Here is a 17,779-nt window from a genome sequence, read left to right as displayed (position 1 = left end):
CAGAATTGTTTAAACATGGGAGGCCAGCATGTGTGCAAATACAGGCAGTAACTGGAGCACGTATCTCTGGAGTTAAGACATCGCACCTACGGCCCAAAACGATCTGAATACTTAGGCTAACAAACAAAGTGCTCGTGATGCTGTGTAATGTAATATCTGAAATCTTTACAGGTCAGTTCAGTGTGAACTGCAGGGCTGCACTGTGACAGATAAGTGCTCTCGGTTTAGGTCACATTGCTTTCGGAGTTCATGCCTCGTTATCTTATTGTCTATAAATGACTCCAGGCTTGTGTAAGAGGTGGTGTGTGTGTGTGTTACCTGGTAGTCATAGGCAGTACTGAAGAGGATGTTGTTAGCAGTTGGGTGCCACTCGATGAGGCCCACTCTGCGACTGTGACCCTGGAGCTCCTTCCACGGTACTGTAATATTTTTATACACACCGTGAGGAGGGATTTCCCACACTTTAACCTACAAACACACACAAAGAGGACCAAATTGATGAAGATCCGTGCCAGAAACAAACCATCTCTTTCTCAATCCACAAAGAACAGCCAACAGAGAAAGACATTTAAAACAAATAGCCTGAAACTAGGTTTTTTCCTCTCTCTCTACAGTGATTTGTTCTGAGCATCTGCCAGGTCAGAGCTGAGGAATGTGAGGAATGACTTCTAGCTCCTTTCTGAAGGCTATAAAATGATCTCCCTGCTGCAACATGCTCAAATCCCATGAAAATGACAACACGTCAGTAAACCTCACTGAAAATGGACTCTGTGTGCGTTCCGGTGTACAAACCGTGGCGTCCTCGGAGCAGGAGGCGATGCAGCAGTCGTTGAAGGGATTCCATTTGATGTCTAACACGTTGCCCCTGTGGCCTGACACTCGAGGTTGCTGAGGGTCCACTTTACCCGTCTGGCAAAATTTAAAACACAAAACATGGACATTAGGGAAAATCACAATATTTTTCCTCTTGGAAACAAAAGTGAAACCACTAATCAGCTGCTCGCTACACTGTGGAATGAGAAATCCTTCTCCTCACATATCCTGTTATGAATAATTGGGCCCCATCTTATCTCACAGACGGACGGACGCCCTCTCTACTTTTAAAGCTTACAGTTAGGGCTGATTCAGGTGACCTTGAACTTTAGTTATGCTAAAATAGGCCTGGGCTGCTGAGGCCTCCCATGATGCCCTGTGTGTTCCTTGTTCACTCACCTTTTTTTCCACATTTATTTGTTTATACACCACTTTGCATTTAATCATTAGTTATCATTAATCTCCGTCTCTCTGCGTGTCTTTTGTCCCATCTTTCTCTCCACACCCCCAACTGCTCATGACAGATGGCTGCAACTCCCTGAGCCAGGTTCTGCTGGAGGTTTCTTCCTGTTAAAGGGGAGTTTTTCTTTCCCATGGTCACCAACTGCTTGCTCATAGGGAGATGTCTGATAGTTGGGGTTTCCTTTCTACTTTTGTAGGTTCTTTACTTTATAATATACAGCATCTTACACACACACACACAGACACACAGACACACACACCCTGAGAAATAATATAGGTCGGGTTGACCCAGCCCACAGTGACTTGAATGGCATGGAAAGTCGTAGTGTAGGGTTAAGAGGAGTTCCCGGTTAAGTTAGGATGCAGATTTCCCACAGAAGTCTAAATCAAGCTTTATCCTTTATCTACAGTAACTGGCATGTAGTGACCATAACCCGAGCTGCACAGAACCAACATATAGAGGAAGGAAAGAGACGAAAAACAAAAAAGACAGCCTATTTAAAAACATGCAAAATAACAATTTTGCACTATACTGTACATTAAAACAAACTGTGCCAGCAGTCCCCTGAAGTGCCCTTGAAGGTTATGTTCGTAAAAATCACAGAACTGGTGTCTGTAATTTCAGAGTTTTTTTGTAGCTCAATCCAAGAAGTCGAGCTGCCCACATAAAAAGCAGTTTCCTTGACCTCTGTGCAGCCTTGTTACAGAGTTTGGAGAGCTCAGGCTGCCTCTATATACTTCTAACAGCTGAACTTTTTCTTTTGGCCAATTGTGGGCAGCGATATAACCTATCGACGTTAAACTGAGTGAATGTATGATAGAATAACATTAGCATTCACCTGGAGTTGCATTTGTCGTCAGCCAATGAATTCAACTGTTTTTGTTTGGGGGGGGGGGGGTTTCTCTACCAACTCCTCTGGGAAAATATCGGGATTTAGCTGCTAAGTGATGCTAAATAGGCAGTCAGCTATGTTAAAACCTAAAACTGATGAGAAATGAGAACAAAACACGAACAACAAAAGCCCAGACAGGCACTAAAAGACGTAGACTTTTGCTTTAATCTGAGTGAAACTGCAGATTTGGCGTTAATATCTGCAGGTCTGCCTGTATAAACATCTTCTTACGCACTGAGTGAATTTGGTGCTTATAAGTATTCCATCTATTTAGTCACAGCTCATCATAAACAGACTCATAATGGACAATTTAAAAAAAAAAGAAATCAAACCAGGAGAGCCAACATTTCAGTCTGAGATGATACTGCTGCATTATGCAGCTAAGTAATCTGTAATGTAGCAACTCCACACCAGATTTTTCTTTTCCCCTTTACTTTGAGACTTGTACCTTGTGGCTACAACCACACTCGAGTGACATCCCTTGAGGACGTTTATGAGAGCTGCCTCTGGAACCACCAAAGGTAAGTGAAAATTCCATGTATCTAAACACGACGTGCTGACATGTGCAGGTTAGGGCGGGTATTTTCATTCAAGAAAAAAAAAGCCAACTCTACATGACAACATGACAACTAACTACTCAGACTGAAGGTGGAATTACACTAACTGTTTTTAACAGACACACACACAATGATACTCGTACAACGCGGAAGATTTTCCGCCTCAACAAGCCGGCTAATTGTTCCATTCGTATAAGCCGAAGCTCCTTTAAACTGACATTCCTGCTCAATAATCTAGCCTGTAGGTGCGTAAGGTGTGTTTGAAACAAGAAAATGACGTAACCATTATTTAAACTTCCAGCGAGCCCAACGCATGCACGCAAAAAAGTATTACATCTGCTCCTGTTTTTATATGCATTAACTACTTTCGTCACAGAACAACAGCTCATCTGTAACAGGCAGAGGTGGGATGTGGAGGCGATTGAGGGGAGGGAGTGCTGAAATTTCACATCCTTTGAATAGTGAAACGGAGGGGAAGAGAGGGGTCAGAACGTGAGTTATGTCATTCCTAAGCTCCTATGCAACTCTGGACTGGAGATGTACAGAGAGACAGAGGATCTGTTTAGAACGTGAGGGCCGACTTTTATTTGTTCTGCTGTTGTGGCTGACATCAGCAGTGGATGTCATAACACGCATAAATCATGTGTGAAAGAGTGAAGGGGGAATGAGACAGACTAATGATGTGATATTTAGGTTGTAGCACATGAGCAGCCAGGGTTGTACTTTATTTAGAGATTCTTCAGGCTGTGTTAATGCTGAGCTATTTATAATCAGACCCAGGTGTGTATATCCATGCAGGGAGAACAAAAAAGAAGAAAGAGATGGTGAACAATTAGCAGAGACAATTCTGCCCTCCAAAACGTTCACTTTATCTGAGGTTAGAAGAAAAATGCTGAGAAGCAAGAGCTTTTTGGCTGATCTTTGCTCAAACATGTGCGAAATCTTTAGCGTGGTGAAAGTTCAGAAGGGCCATTTTGTTTTTGAATATATCTGTGAAACCAGAAAAGGAACAATCACGCGAATCCATTTTGAATATCACTACAGTCTATAGTGCTCTCAGAACAGTTTTTTCAATAAATTTGGATAATGCAACCCTTGTGCTCTCTTGGGAAACAAGTTAAAGTTTGAAGAAATTGATTTTAAAAAAAAAATGCAGACATCTGGGAAACCTTTTTAAAACAGCCTAAAAAAATGAAGAAAAAGAAAGCGATGGAAAAATTGTTTGATTTTTTTTGTGTGGAAATCCTAATTTGTTTGATAAGGCCTCAATCACGCTTTCCTCAACTGGCTGCTGAGTGGTTGCTGAAGGTCACGTGCTGTTGCTAGGTGGCATTGGTCACAAAGAAAGTGCTGCACGAATTCTTTTAGTTACTAGCGTATTCCCACAGTCGCCTGTAGTTTGTATAGAAGACGCAGACTCGTCTGCAAACACTCTTCAACTACTCACCAAGCGGTAGTGAAACTGTGAAAATGTAACACAAACAGGAAATGCAGACCATGTCAAGTACCCTCTTTGTGACTGATCTCACCCAGCAACCACTTGCAAACCAGTTGGGGAATACACATTTTTCCCTAGCATTTGTTGCTTGCCAGGAGGGCCCTGACCTGTCTGTAGATCTGCATGTCTGAGGCCTTAGATATTAACAGCAATGTGACATGATGCTAAGGAACAACTAATGCTCATACAGTTAATCCAGTGTTTTCTTTATTCTAATAACTGAGATCATGTTTGTTTGCTTTTGCCTTCAATTTATCAACAGTAAGAGATGAAGCTGTCTATGCCATTGCTAGTCAAAAGAAGCAATTTTTAAGAACTACATTAAAGTGAACTTTTTCACTTTATCTTCTGAGAAATGTGACAAGTTAAGAGACAGCATTTCTGCAGACCAACTACCTGTACACCTAAAATCTCTTCCATAATGTCACAACTTTTTGCTCACCGTTTTTTGTTTAATATATGGACTTCATCTGTAACCCAGCCAAAAAAAATCCTCAGATTTGCTGAGATGTTGTTTCATTGGGACAACAGCTGCCACTTAGAAATAAAGCAGACACACAGTATTTGAGTCATTCCTAACTTTGAGGAGTCAGAGGTGCTCAGTTTAGGTCTTTTGTCTGACTGGAACAACACAAGTGGGGAAAAAATGGCACCTTATTCTTGTGTCTTCTCTGCATTATGAGGTAAATGCTGACATACTGCTCATGTCGTGGCTCATGCCTGTGAACCTGATGCGAGGTACAGATACTCACATGATGGACAGACAGGACCAAGAAGGCCCCTCCTCCAGCACACTCAGTGATGACAGCCAGGAAACGTGGGTTGATCGCACAGAAGCTGTTGTCCTGCACACTGCGTGTGATTGGCACGCCATCAAAGCAGTTCTCCTTGGTGGCGGCCTTACCAAACACGTGGCGGAACTTGGAGCTGCGGTACTGAGGACGCCATGTCATCTGAGGGAAGGGCGAGGAGAAGAGAGGTCAGCCAAGGAGAGCCATCCATCGCACAGTTATGAAGACAGAGGATTTTATAGGCACTAAGCCTCCTGGTCCACGAGCACAGGAGGGTATTATTTAATGGTAGATGTAATAAGACAGGGAACTGATAACAAAACTAACACTCGCTGCTCCATAAGAAGTACAAAATTAAAAAAAACTCTTAGAGCGTTCGCCTTATCTCATACTTTGTGACACAGACCTTTCAGATCAAAGCAGCGATGGCTTCACTGGTAAACCATAAAACAATAAAAGCAGCACAGATTTTATTTCAGTATCAGAGGTGGTCAGCCACGTCTCAGATAAAAAGCATGACACAGAAACCAGCGTGTTAAAGTATAAACAATAAAATAAAAACATGTTCTGCAGGGTTACTGCAGCATCTATGGACCATCAAACAAACAGTAAAAGGGGGGTTAACTTAATTAAGGAATGACACCATATGCATCATGGCAGACGGATGTATGAAGGGTTGCTCTTTAACCAAAATGTAGTTCTCAAACTCACTGACAGAAAGTGTACACTCAACATCATTCAAAGGAATTAAAAACCGCTTTGAAGGTAGAAAAAATTATTTTCTGTTGTAAACAACAAAAAGTTTTTACCTTAAATATCTGCTAATGACTTTTTTCTAACTTATGTGGGCCATTTTGCCCCTATTTAATATGAACTAGGTGCACATAGGTAGGAAAAGTGGGGTTAAAGATCAATAACATGAGCAAAGAGACAAGTCCACCAGGGAAGTCTGCTGTCTACAGTCCATGTAAGTATGCACCATCAGCTCTATCTATTCCAAAATATGTGCACTGACTTTATCACGTCCCAGGTCCCAGTCACGCAAGCCTACAGACTCGTTAACAACCAGTCGCTAGTGTAAAATGTGTATTCCCCGAATGGTTACAGTGGTTGGTGGCAATCATTGTTAAATCCATTGCTAAAACACTAAAACTCAAATAAGCCTATAGACCAGTCAGTGACCCCTTCACTCAACCACCAGTCGCTATGGAAAAGTGTATACTCCTGGATCTGTTGGGGAGTGGTGGCTCGAATTTGCTTGTGTGAAAATCGCTGCACCAAAAACCTCCTTTTGGTCACTACCAGGTTACCAAGGTTGCTAGTAGTTTGCATGGAAAAGAACTTGCAAATTACTCAGAGTGGTAGTGAAATGGACACAGTTTCCCTTCAAAGAAAAAGCTGCACCTTTACCACTACAGCAGTAATGCACAACTTTTACTCTGAGGTCAAACCATCTCTTTTTCCGGTTAGTATCACATTTTTTCAACTTTTACTGCCGCTTGCAGAGTAATGAGAGTATCTATTGGTGACCGTGGTATCCTGCCAGCAACTAAAACGATCACATGGTGGGTTTTGGATCAGAACCCTCTATGCAACGAGGTAGCATGTTACTGTACTAAATTTAGTAATTATATTAATTACTATTACATTGTTACTTTCAAGGAATACCCATGTTTCCCTAGCGACCAGTGGTTACCGGGTAGATCACTGATTGGACTTGTGGCCTGTGCGACTGAGGTATTAACGTAAAATGTCAAGTAGGACAAAGAGGGAAAATACTCAGGTCAACCTCAGGACACAAGCTGTCTCAAGCCAAAAAGTGCATAACTCGTGGCGTTCCACAGGGTAGTATTTTAGTCCCATTTTTATTACCATTACGTGTTAATGGATGTAGGTTTTGCTTGTTTTTATATGCCAATTATTTAGCGTTTCTTTTCCAAGGAGACTGTGGTTAAACAATTTCTGAGCAAACCGCCCGGCAGTAACTGGTAGATAACTTCTCACTTCATTTGGAAATAGGCTACAGTGCTTGGGTTCCATGTAATAAGTCAGCACAACGTATTAAATAATGATGTAATGAAACAAGTCCACAAACAGACACATCATCATTTTATTGTTTTTTGGCCATTTAAGGTCGGCGTACTTCTAGCGAGCATCCAAACTACAATATAAAAACAGTATGTAGTGCATTGACAGTGAGTTGCTCTCCATGTTAGTACTTCAAAGCATCCAAGAAAGAGTTACATCTAAAAATAGATAAAGACACCACTGAGCTACTGAACATGAACGAAATGTATCAAGGTAGAAAATGTGAGCAGCTCAGAGCTTCATTTTTAACAACCATCTTTGATCTATTTTAAGCACATCTGGTTTTATTTTTAGGCTTATAAAGCTAGTTATGAAAGGCTAACTAGAAGTGTAACAATCTACCTACTGGAAATGGTTGGGAGAACATTTTCACTTTCGCTTTTGTTCCATATGAGCTCATCTGTGTATATGTTGTGAATGACAATATCCGCAGTAAAGATTTTAATTGTATTTGTATCACATACACATGCTTTTTCCTAACCAGTGTCATCAAAATGTATTACAGCTCTCAATAAAGTCTACTACATTTAATGTATAAGGAGTGAAAAACCTGCAATACTTTCCCAATCCGGACTCTCTTTTTAGCCACTTCCCCTTAAGCCAGTCGATGCATATGTCATTATTGTGAGAGATAAGTGGCTCTGCTCCACTGGGACGAGGTCTGGCCAGCCAGCATGTCTGCTCTGCTGCTCTGGCTGGCTTTCCGCCTGCCTGCTGCATGGTCATTACTTATGAATTAGGGGTGGAGGCGGCTGATGGACAAGAACGCAAAAATGGATTCAACCAACAAAGTATAGTAAATGGAGAGAGCGATTAGAGAGCTACAGGAACATCGAAGAACAAGAACAACAGCAGTAGGAGGTGGAGGTATAAACCCATTACAGGTTTGTGTTTTCCTACAAATCGCACCTACAGCAAATCTTGTCACTGAAAACAGTGACATCATGCTCCTGTTTTATGTGGACTGCCCTCTGGTTTTTCACATGATGGCTAAATAAATACATGGTGAGCATGATGCAGGTGTGGCTGGAAAGAGGCCGAGGAAGGATTTAGACCAACAGAAGGAAAAAAATCAGGTTTAGAGAAAGCAAAAAGAAAGGAAAGAAGAATGCTACAGAGGTGTGGAGCATGACTTCATGGCTCAGTTTACCCTTCCACCTCTCACCTCCTAGCCCGAGGCCATCACAGAGAGCCTCGTACTGCCACACGGGAACCTGAGAAGGATTTAAACTACTCAGGTGTTTAAGACTCTAATTGCCACTCAGGCGTTCATCAGTCACATCCATGACTGCGATTACCACAGTTACCTTGTCAGCAATTGCTGCAATAACAAAAAGACATTTCGCTCATCCTCAACCTAAATGCTTAAAATAGAGTAACTTGAAAAATGGTGTCTCTTTTCTTTTGCTAAAGCTTCTCCTAAAATTGATCACAGATAAACTGATTCATCTAAAATATCCAGATTTTTCACAGGGCCACGTGATGCATCTTCAAATCTTATCCAGTCCAGTTTAATTTTTATTTTTTTATTATAGCAGATGCAAAAAAAAAAAAAAAAAAAAAGCAGCAAATCTGGAAGATACTTGAACAAGCAAGTTTGAAGTCTGAGTCTGCAGCTGTGAGGGCAGCTCTGTGAGCCGTTACTTTAATAATAAAAATAATAATGGATTGCATTTATATAGCACTTTTCAAGGAACCCAAAGCGCTTTTTACAATTCCACTATTCATTCACTCTCACATTCACACTCTGGTGGAGGCAAGCTACGGTTGTAGCCACAGCTGCCCTGGGGCAGACTGCCATATCGCGCCATCGGCCCCTCTGGCCAACACCAGTAGGCAGTAGGTGAAGTGTCTTGCCCAAGGACACAACGACCAGGACAGAGAGCCCAGGGACAGATCCCCTGAGCCACAGTCGCCCTCACTTTAAGAGTTCATATGCTAAAATGCAAGAGCAGATGCTATATGGCTTACACACACAGGGAGTATAAAAATGCTGAAATAATTTAAAGCAAAATAAAGCAAGAGGCTCTTCATAAAATTGTGACCATGTGAGATATACATTTGGACCAAATTTAATCCAGAAACACCTCCTGGTTTTGATAGAAAAGCCGTGAACACCCACAAAAAGTTGATGCCAGTCCACTCACTGGAATAATGGTTAATATACAGTACATGTCTAAATTAACTGTAATACAAAAAAATGAATGGAAACCATCTTACAAGGGCTTTAATTAAACCAGTAGGATTATTTTACTATTACCGTTCCCTGCTGTGCACTCCCCTCACTCAATCTGACCGCTGTCTCTGAAGACGAGCCCGCGTAATGCATCCGTCAGCCAGCCTGAACCACACACTCGACCTGTTCGTAAAGCGTGTGCAAAAGTGCGATTGTCGCTCAGTTCATCATGGAAAAATGACTCAGCCCCACCATACCAACGCATGATGCTCAACTAGCCCCTCTGATAAAACCCACATTTTTCATTTCGAGCAGTGACTGTATTAAAAGAACTCCGAAACATAATTTTTGGTGGAGCTATAATTTCAGATCACGTGTATTCGTTTATGGCTGTGCTACAGTATTGTTTGATCCATTTGTGTTGTTGGTAAAATGACACATCATGAGACTGAGAAAAGAGAAGAAAAAAAAAAACAAAACAGGGCTGGTGGACTGACGGTTTAAAAATTAGCCCATGTTTGGGGGCTAATGCTCAGGTCCTGCTCTACTATACAAATGTCATTCTAGCCCATTGTTAGGTGGGTGCCAAGAAAATCATGGTGTCATAATACATTAAATATAATCATATTATTCAAATTTTGTGGATATAAATTAGAGGTGACTGTTGTAAGATGTGTGTTAACTCCTGATCACGTAGTAGGTTCACAGACAGAGATTTAGTGTATTAATATCAGATACTAATCAAATCACTTAAAAAATACATATTTTCCAAGTTATTTTTGCTGTAGGTCGTGCACACTGTGCTACAGTGCGAGTTACGCAACTTCTAAAACTGCTAGTTGAAAGTTGTTCCCCACACACTGTAATAACTTTAAAAAACAACGTTTGTATAGTTATAGTTCCATGTTAAAGTATGGACTGCTTAAAGTAGTTTAAATATTAAATTAAGTTGAAACACTGAAAACATGACAGATGGCGCCGCTAAAGCTTATCTCACAGATTCGTTGATGTCTGAAGGTGGAAGCTTAGTTTTGAAAACAAATTCATGGTGATTATCAGGTTTTTATGACATCTATTCTGCTCTATCTGCTCCGTAACAAAAAACCTGTTAACTTCCTTACTGGAAGTTAAATAAACCGAACTGTAAATATGCCAGACAGCCATAAAGGTGTGAGGGGAATTCAGTCATAGAACTGTTATTAAAATAGTTTAAAATATATATATATATCTTTATTTTAACAAGACGTATCCAAAAAAACTTTACAAAAAAAATATTGGAGTTTGCTTTTTCCAGTGCAAAAGATTTTTGCACGGTTTGCAATAATCAATTAACCAGATTGTTCACAAAGGGTCTCCAAACCTCTTCAAATGTTGAAGTCTGTCTTTCATCAAACCATTTCTTCTTTCTAGTGGATGGTTTGGCATCATTCGCCCTTCTAACTGAGGTTTCTGATGCACATTTTTAGCAAAAGACTGAATGCATCAGTTGGCGAGCGAGCTACACGCAATTACAACCCGGACCACATCTGGACTGCTGTAATCAGCGTTCATGTATTGCTGAGGCTTACAAGACCAGAGGGAGAAGCTTCCAGGGCCGACAGCTAGGACATCTTGTCGCGTCTAAAGCGGGTTGTAATCAGGCCGGTGGCAGCTTTCTTTCAGCTGCGTCTTGGAGCAGGTACGCAGCAGGCTGCCGGGTGGTGGGCGGCCTGTCTTTTGCTCTTCACAGAACTGATGACGGAAACACTATTCTGGCTATTTTTACTGTGGCTTCTTACTGATCAAAAGGCAACCAGGCATGCTCACTGACAGCAGGAAAATGATTTTATTCATCAGGACTTCTGTGACAGGCTTTATGTCTGGCAAAATGAAATAAAATTTAATTTAAAAAAAGAGGAGATGCAGTCTTTTTTGTCAGAGGGAAATTTATTTTAGTCTGTGAGCAGGGAGTCACAGCGGTAACCGCATTAAGGGGGCTGTAAAAACAGTCATGAAACTAAACTGAAAACACAGATATGACTCTTTAAAAAAAAAAAGATATATTGTACATCTGGTTTGTTCTGCCTGAGTTCTTTGTAGGTCTGTAGTTGTGTATACATCCTCTCCTAGAGACTGCCTTTTAAGCACCTCGTAAGTCATAACCACGTAGACTAGCAGCCACTCCTTTCTTTGACTAGCTTGGCACTGAGGGAGAGGTTTCACAGTTCAAAGTTCACTTATTGGTGCCCAGCCTCTAGCCTCCAAAATTCCTATGAGTATGAAATCAATTCCTCCCCTCTGCTGTCAGCAGTAATTCTCATCGAAACACGGTGAATCTTAAGAAAAAGAAGAAAAACAAGCGGGCACGAGCGCTGGCTTCTCAAACTGCAGATGTCGTGTTTTGTAAACGCTCAGAGTGAAATTCAAGACGAGGTATGTACAGGTGTGAGCACATGGCACACACAGACACGCGCGCACACACACTGAATCACTGTGTGCGCACGACTGAGCGACACACACCTCCCTTTGTTTAGACTAGGTGATATCATACACAGATGACAGCTTACAACCTCTCTCCTGTAATAGGATAACAGCCACAGTGATAATCCTGGAGCCGCTTCAATGCAATGGAGCGCACATGTGAGCAAGTATGAAAAGATGGGCCAGGATATGTCCACCTGCCTCGCTGCGTTTACCTGGAGATATCCTCACAATCACACACACACACACACACACACACACACACACACACACACACACACACACACACACACCACTATCTCCAAACCATCTCAGTTTCTCTTTCATCAAAACTGTGTCTGACCTCCCAGCACGATTTATGGATACTTTGGACGCCAGGTACGTTCAGAGTCCTTTTCTCCTGGCGAGCAGTTTTACAGGTGTATGAACTCACGTAGAGACAAGAGTGAACTAATGATTAACGTATACGGTATTCGGATGAACAGGGCGTGGATGGTCCGACTGAGAGCTCAAAAAACAGGGCAAAAAAACAGATTAATGGGAGTTTCGTTGTAGGGTTTCCATTATTTTAATTCAAAATATTGACAGAAATGGAGCTGATGTGGCAATGAGATCCACTTTTCCCATTTTTCTTTTACACCTCACCCATTTTTGTGAAAGTATCCCCCCTCTTCCCCTCTCTTACCCCCACCCCCAGCCTTGTTCTTCTGGAGGTTTCTTCCTGTTAAAAAGGACTTCTTCCTTCCCGGTGTTGCCAAATGCTTGCTCATAGGGGGTCATTTGATTGTTGGTGTTTTCTCCATTTTATTGTGTCTTTACCTTACAATAAAAAGCACCTTGAAGTGAGCGTTTATGTGATTTGGTGTAAGATTTAATCGAACATGGAGAGCTTGTGTGTTGTTCTGCAGTTTTCTGGTAATCTTTTTGCAGTTACGATAACCCTGCACTTTGAGAAAACAGCCGCTGTGCTAAAATGAAGGTCAAGAGACAAACTTGATCATCAGACAGATCTGGTTATCTGTTCTTTAGGTTATAAAAGCTTAAATGCAACCAAACACCTCCCACTGATCCTGGACTGCCGGTAAAATTGCAAGTGCGTGTATTTTGTGTTTGTGTGCGTGTCAAAGAAGAAAGCCTCCGTAAATAAATGGTGCTTTTTCAGTCCTGTCGACCACTCAAAGCACTTTGCACTCCAATCTGCATACACAGCACTTCTCTATCACTAATCCATACTGATGAAGGAAGTCTTTAGGGTCAGTAACTCACCCAGGGATACTTTGGAAGGTTGGTGGGTCGATCCCAGGCTCCCGTAGTCCTGATACAACTTCTCCCGAAGTAATCAGTTTGAAATCCATGTTTACACTTTCAGGACTTTTTTTCTTTTTATCCTACCTTCAGAGTTCAGGGTTTGTTTAAAACATGGAAAGAAGATATGAGATGCTATCACTGATAGGAAATAAGACCAAAACTGTAACTCTCTAAAGTGACAGTGCAAAGATGAAGCAAAACAAACTCCACCCAGCCACGTACCAGACATCATAGTGAGCAGGTACTGCATTAACACAAGTCTGCCCTTAAGAGTTTTCCATTAGTTCCCGGCTGGAGAGAGAGTGCACAGCTCACGCGGTGAACATCCATTAGCTCCTGAAGGACATCCATATGTAACGTAATTTGCAAGACAATAAGATACAAATCACGGCGCACTTATTTCCTAAGAAGACTCACTATAAGCTGAAACAAGACATGAGATGATGACACAATCAGCCGGTCAGGGTTTCACCACAAATCAACAAGCAAAGTTTCCTAAGAACTCCCCGAATTGTTTGATCGTATCCCAGCCGAGTCTTACAGTTTCCCCACTCGGGACACTCGTGTGAATAAATCAGGACTGCCGGCTTAATGAAAAGACCTCAAAAAGACTGAAATCCAAACCAGAAGACGCATATTTCAGTGAATGGGAGTGTTTTGAATCTGTGAGCTGAAATAACTTTACTGGGATGTTAGCTGATGATGATGTCATTTTTACAACAACTCTGGGACAGCTTCCGACGTTTTTTTTTTTTTAAATCCTCAGCAAAAAACTGAAAATATCTCCACACTTATGGTAGCAAATGAGAGCTTACATGTCTGATCTCGGGGCTGTAGGATAATTTACTAAAAGAGCACAAGTGCAGTCACATTAAATGTGAGCTGCTGTGGAAATTCAGATTCAGAGTCAGTCTGCAGAACGGTTTTTGTTTCATCTTGTTCAAGTCTGTCTTATTGATGTGCACTCAACAGTCCTGAGTTTAAAGCTTCGGGGGGGAAATGGCGAGCACGCACACACACACACACACACGCATGGAGGTCTAAAGAATAAAACGGAGATCAATAAGCGAATGTCAAACTGCAGAGACCGATCAGAGGGAGCAACACCCACATGGAGGGACAACACGGATGAAAAAGGCTCACTTGAGTCAGGGGGAGAGCGAAGGAGGTGAGGTGGGAGTTCAGCAGTACTCACCCTGTCGAGTAAGTTGTCACTGGTGGAAGAAGCAGCACCAGCAGCAGGGAAGAGGGAAACAGTTGATCTCTGTCTTCAGTGACAAGCCAAATCAGAAAAAGACAAAAACAAACAAAAAAAAAAAAAAAAAAACTACAATCACTTCTTTTTCTTTATCCTAGCTTCATGGACCAGTGCTGCTGCTGTTGTGATTACTTTCCCCACACGCGTGTGAACATAAACACACCACGAAACCCAGTCCAAAAAGATCTTACAGTCCCTCCTGCACTCAAGCTCTTCTTCTTTGATGTGCACAATCAACACAAGCAGTCTAGTCAGCGACGACAGACAGTATGTGTGTGTGCACCATGAAGCCCAGAGCGTGTGTGAACAAGCAAGGAGCGAGCGCAGGAGTGTGTACACTCCCCGAGAGGGAGGTGACTGCACAGAGAGAGAGAGCGAGGGGGAGTGAGAGACAGCAGGTAATCTCACTCCCTCTCCTTCCTCGAGTGCCACTCCCTCCAGTCACTCCTCCGCAGCGTTTGCTCAATCAGGATTTCTCACTCTCGTAACTGCAAACGCTCATCTTTAACCCTGTTGCTCAAAATAAAAAAAGAAACGATCTACTCGCCAGATTTGTTTTGTTTACATGTAAAGGTAGTGAAATAACACGTATATGTGGATTCCTAGAAACTCTGACCGGAGTATCTCTGAGACGAGGCTCGGTTCACACACAAGTGATTCAAAGTTCTTCAGAAAAAACGCGCTTGGCAGGTTTTTCAAACTCCGTAAAGGAAATACAATGAAAGCAGGTGGTGAAAACGTCCATACGGCTGAGGGGTTTAAAATAAGCATGAATGTAGGAATACTTTCACCAAATGTCTTTGCAAAGGGAGCCTAAAAAGAACAGATAATATTTTTAGGAAGTGGTTTGCTCAAGCATGAGGAACTGAGCCATACTTGCTGACAGCAGTTATTTTTAAACTGTGACCAAATTTCCCTGCAATGTTTTCTCCAGGTTCAGGTTTACTTGTGATTGTTTTCAGTCTTGCTGCAATTTACAGATGTTCCCTAAAAGCCTCACAGGCAGGTAGTCGGTGCTCTAGACTGAACAACCTTTAGCCAAAATATGAGAACCGCTAATCCAAACTATGACAAACTGGATGCTCCACCTATTCGGATCACGAGTACTACTCCGAGTTAGTTGGAAGCAGATCAGTGGAACAGTTGCTGAGAAAACTGAAGCACCGACTGGAAAATCCGAATTTAGGGTAGGAGTAGTTTCTGCCGTTACATTTTACTGCCAAATATTGTTGACATCTTCATGAAAAAATATTTTTAAAAATGATTTTATTGTCCTGTATACGGCAAACAGGAGCTGGAAAGCTTCACATTTCAGAAGATGGAAGAAGTAAATATGTGGAATTTGATCATAATATACTAATTAGCTTTTAATCAGCTGGTCGATTGATCCAAGTCACATTTTTAGTGGTGATTCCCAAAGACATATTAGCTGAAAGCCTGGAAGATTTGGGCATGGTGTGCAGTACATCCTTAAAAACAACAAAACACCAACAGTATCTGGAAGTCATATCTTTTAAGGAATAGGACATAATCTGGCAAAGATCTGACACAGGACCTAAGAGATGCTTCTGTACCTTCAGTTCATCAATCTACTGTATGGGATCATCTTGACAGAGAACAGAACAAAAGGCAGCCAGCTTCCAAAGATGAGCTTTAAGTGTCCTTCAAGAAGCCCAGAGAACTATTCCTGAAGACTATTTAAATACTTCTGAGAAAGCTTACCTACAAAAGTTCCAGCTGTGTTCAAGAATAAAAGTGACTTTCAGGTTGGTTAGGCTTGTCCCCACTCTGTATGTTTTCACACGTTTCATCAAATCAGTGCACCCATTTCCTATTTTCCTAACAAAACAAAAAAATAAAGGGTGGGTTAAAACTTAAGCAAGGTACAGTGCATAAAACGTATGCTTCGTATCGTCTCTTTGTCTCTTCCTCTACGATTTCTGATCTGACAAAGAGAAAAATGTAAAACTATATACTAAAAAGTGATGTAAACTATTTTAAGTGAAGATTTAAAATGTGGGTCCATCTTCAGGAACAAACACAGCACCAGCTCGGCTCCTCACCATTAGCCGACTCATATATTCACACCGATTAAGCCAGATGTTCTCCGCTACAAAAGCGCCAAACTAATATTTCCTGTTAGCGTAATAATCTGTGACAGCCCCTCTCAAACCTTCTGTTCTCTGTGATCTTCAGCCTGCATCAGATATCAGATCGGCTGCATTTTGGGCAGAATGCCAAGCTGCTACAAAAGTCCTTTCAACCGTTCACATGGCTTCAGCTGGACCGTCGAGTCAAAGTGAACCATTATGTAATGGCACATTAGCAGCACACGCTAGGATAACAGGTCGATATGAGGATGGGGTGAGAGAAAGGGGGCGAAAAAAAAAAAAAAAAAAAAGGAGTTGTCCACTGGCAACTGGCCTTCACAGAGGGGCTGGTCAGTCATTGTTACCACAGAAACCTGAGCTCCTGCACGTTAGCTGTAATGGGAGGAAGTGTTCAGAATACGACTGTTTACTTTACCTGCAGTAAGGTAGGATTTGGCCATGTGTACACATATTTAATGCTTCAATCTTGCCTTTCTGATTGAAGATAGCAGATGGTTTTTAATCTTCTCCATTAATCTTCTCTCTTCTTTATTATCAGCAACCGTTTACATAAATGTCTGTCCTATGTACAGTTTTCTCCATCCACTGCTGTCCTACCTGCATAAATGACTGAATGACAGTAACAATACTATTATGTAGCAGAGGTGGGAATCCCCACATAGCCCAAGCATCACAATACTTCCGTCACGACACACATTTTGCGATATGCTGAGTACTGCATATTGCGATTTATCACCTTTTTTCAAAATGCAAATTAGGTCCTCAGAGCTAAACTTTGTGAATATCTGATTTATCCAGTGCTGAAAAATTAGAGTGCCAAGCATACTAGTATGCCACTAAATCCTGCCACAAATGTTGCTATAAGTAGTCTGCTATCAGTCTGCTATTGAATGAGGTCAAGCTAGGGATTTACATACATTCAGTTTTTGATAGTACAGCAATCAACTCTGATAACTTGATGCAAATCACACGTTTCTAGAAATTTATATTTAAACAGACATTCTTACATCTCATAACCCTCCTGTTCTAAAGAAATATAAGTAGAATACAACCAGCAGGAACATGACAGCAACATGTTGACCATTAGTCTGCATTTATGAATTAGACACAATTATTTGCAAACCTTCGACAATCTCTCCAGAGTGATTGCAGTCAGCCACAGTATTTTAATTCATTTAAAAATACTGATATAGGCGTTTCTGTTATCAATACAATATCCCCACACAAAATGTGATACCGTGCGGTTTCGATTGCTATCATACGGTAGCGCAATTTAAATGTTACTAAAGGCAAATACTTTTTCCTATATTTATTATTTTAATGAATAAAGTGAATCCAGTCTGCCTCAAGCAAAAAAAAGAACA

At 41.4% G+C, this 17,779-nt stretch overlaps 1 protein-coding gene across 5 annotated transcripts in view; it reads right to left on the bottom strand.

Annotated features, from left to right (window-relative positions):
* coro2aa (coronin 2Aa) overlaps positions 1-17,779 on the bottom strand; it is a 50,274-nt gene that overhangs the window by 14,722 nt on the left and 17,773 nt on the right. For 4 of the 5 annotated variants that reach the window (XM_085409702.1, XM_085409699.1, XM_085409700.1 and 1 more), the window contains exons 2-4: positions 4,976-5,176; positions 793-909; positions 319-468 (exon numbers count right to left, since the gene is read on the bottom strand). In XM_085409702.1, the coding sequence (XP_085265828.1) occupies positions 319-468; positions 793-909; positions 4,976-5,176 (468 nt within the window). Of the gene's footprint in view, positions 1-318; positions 469-792; positions 910-4,975; positions 5,177-14,241; positions 14,675-17,779 lie in introns of those variants that run through there. The other variant, XM_085409703.1, reaches the window with a different exon arrangement.

The sequence above is a fragment of the Rhamphochromis longiceps genome, linkage group LG6 (assembly GCF_057381845.1).
Source record: "Rhamphochromis longiceps isolate RC_006_pf linkage group LG6, R_longiceps_female_GT1.1, whole genome shotgun sequence".
Classification (NCBI taxonomy): Eukaryota; Metazoa; Chordata; class Actinopteri; order Cichliformes; family Cichlidae; genus Rhamphochromis; species Rhamphochromis longiceps.
The sequence above is the reverse complement of the archived record's forward strand: the minus strand, read 5'-3'. Positions and strand labels throughout refer to the sequence as shown.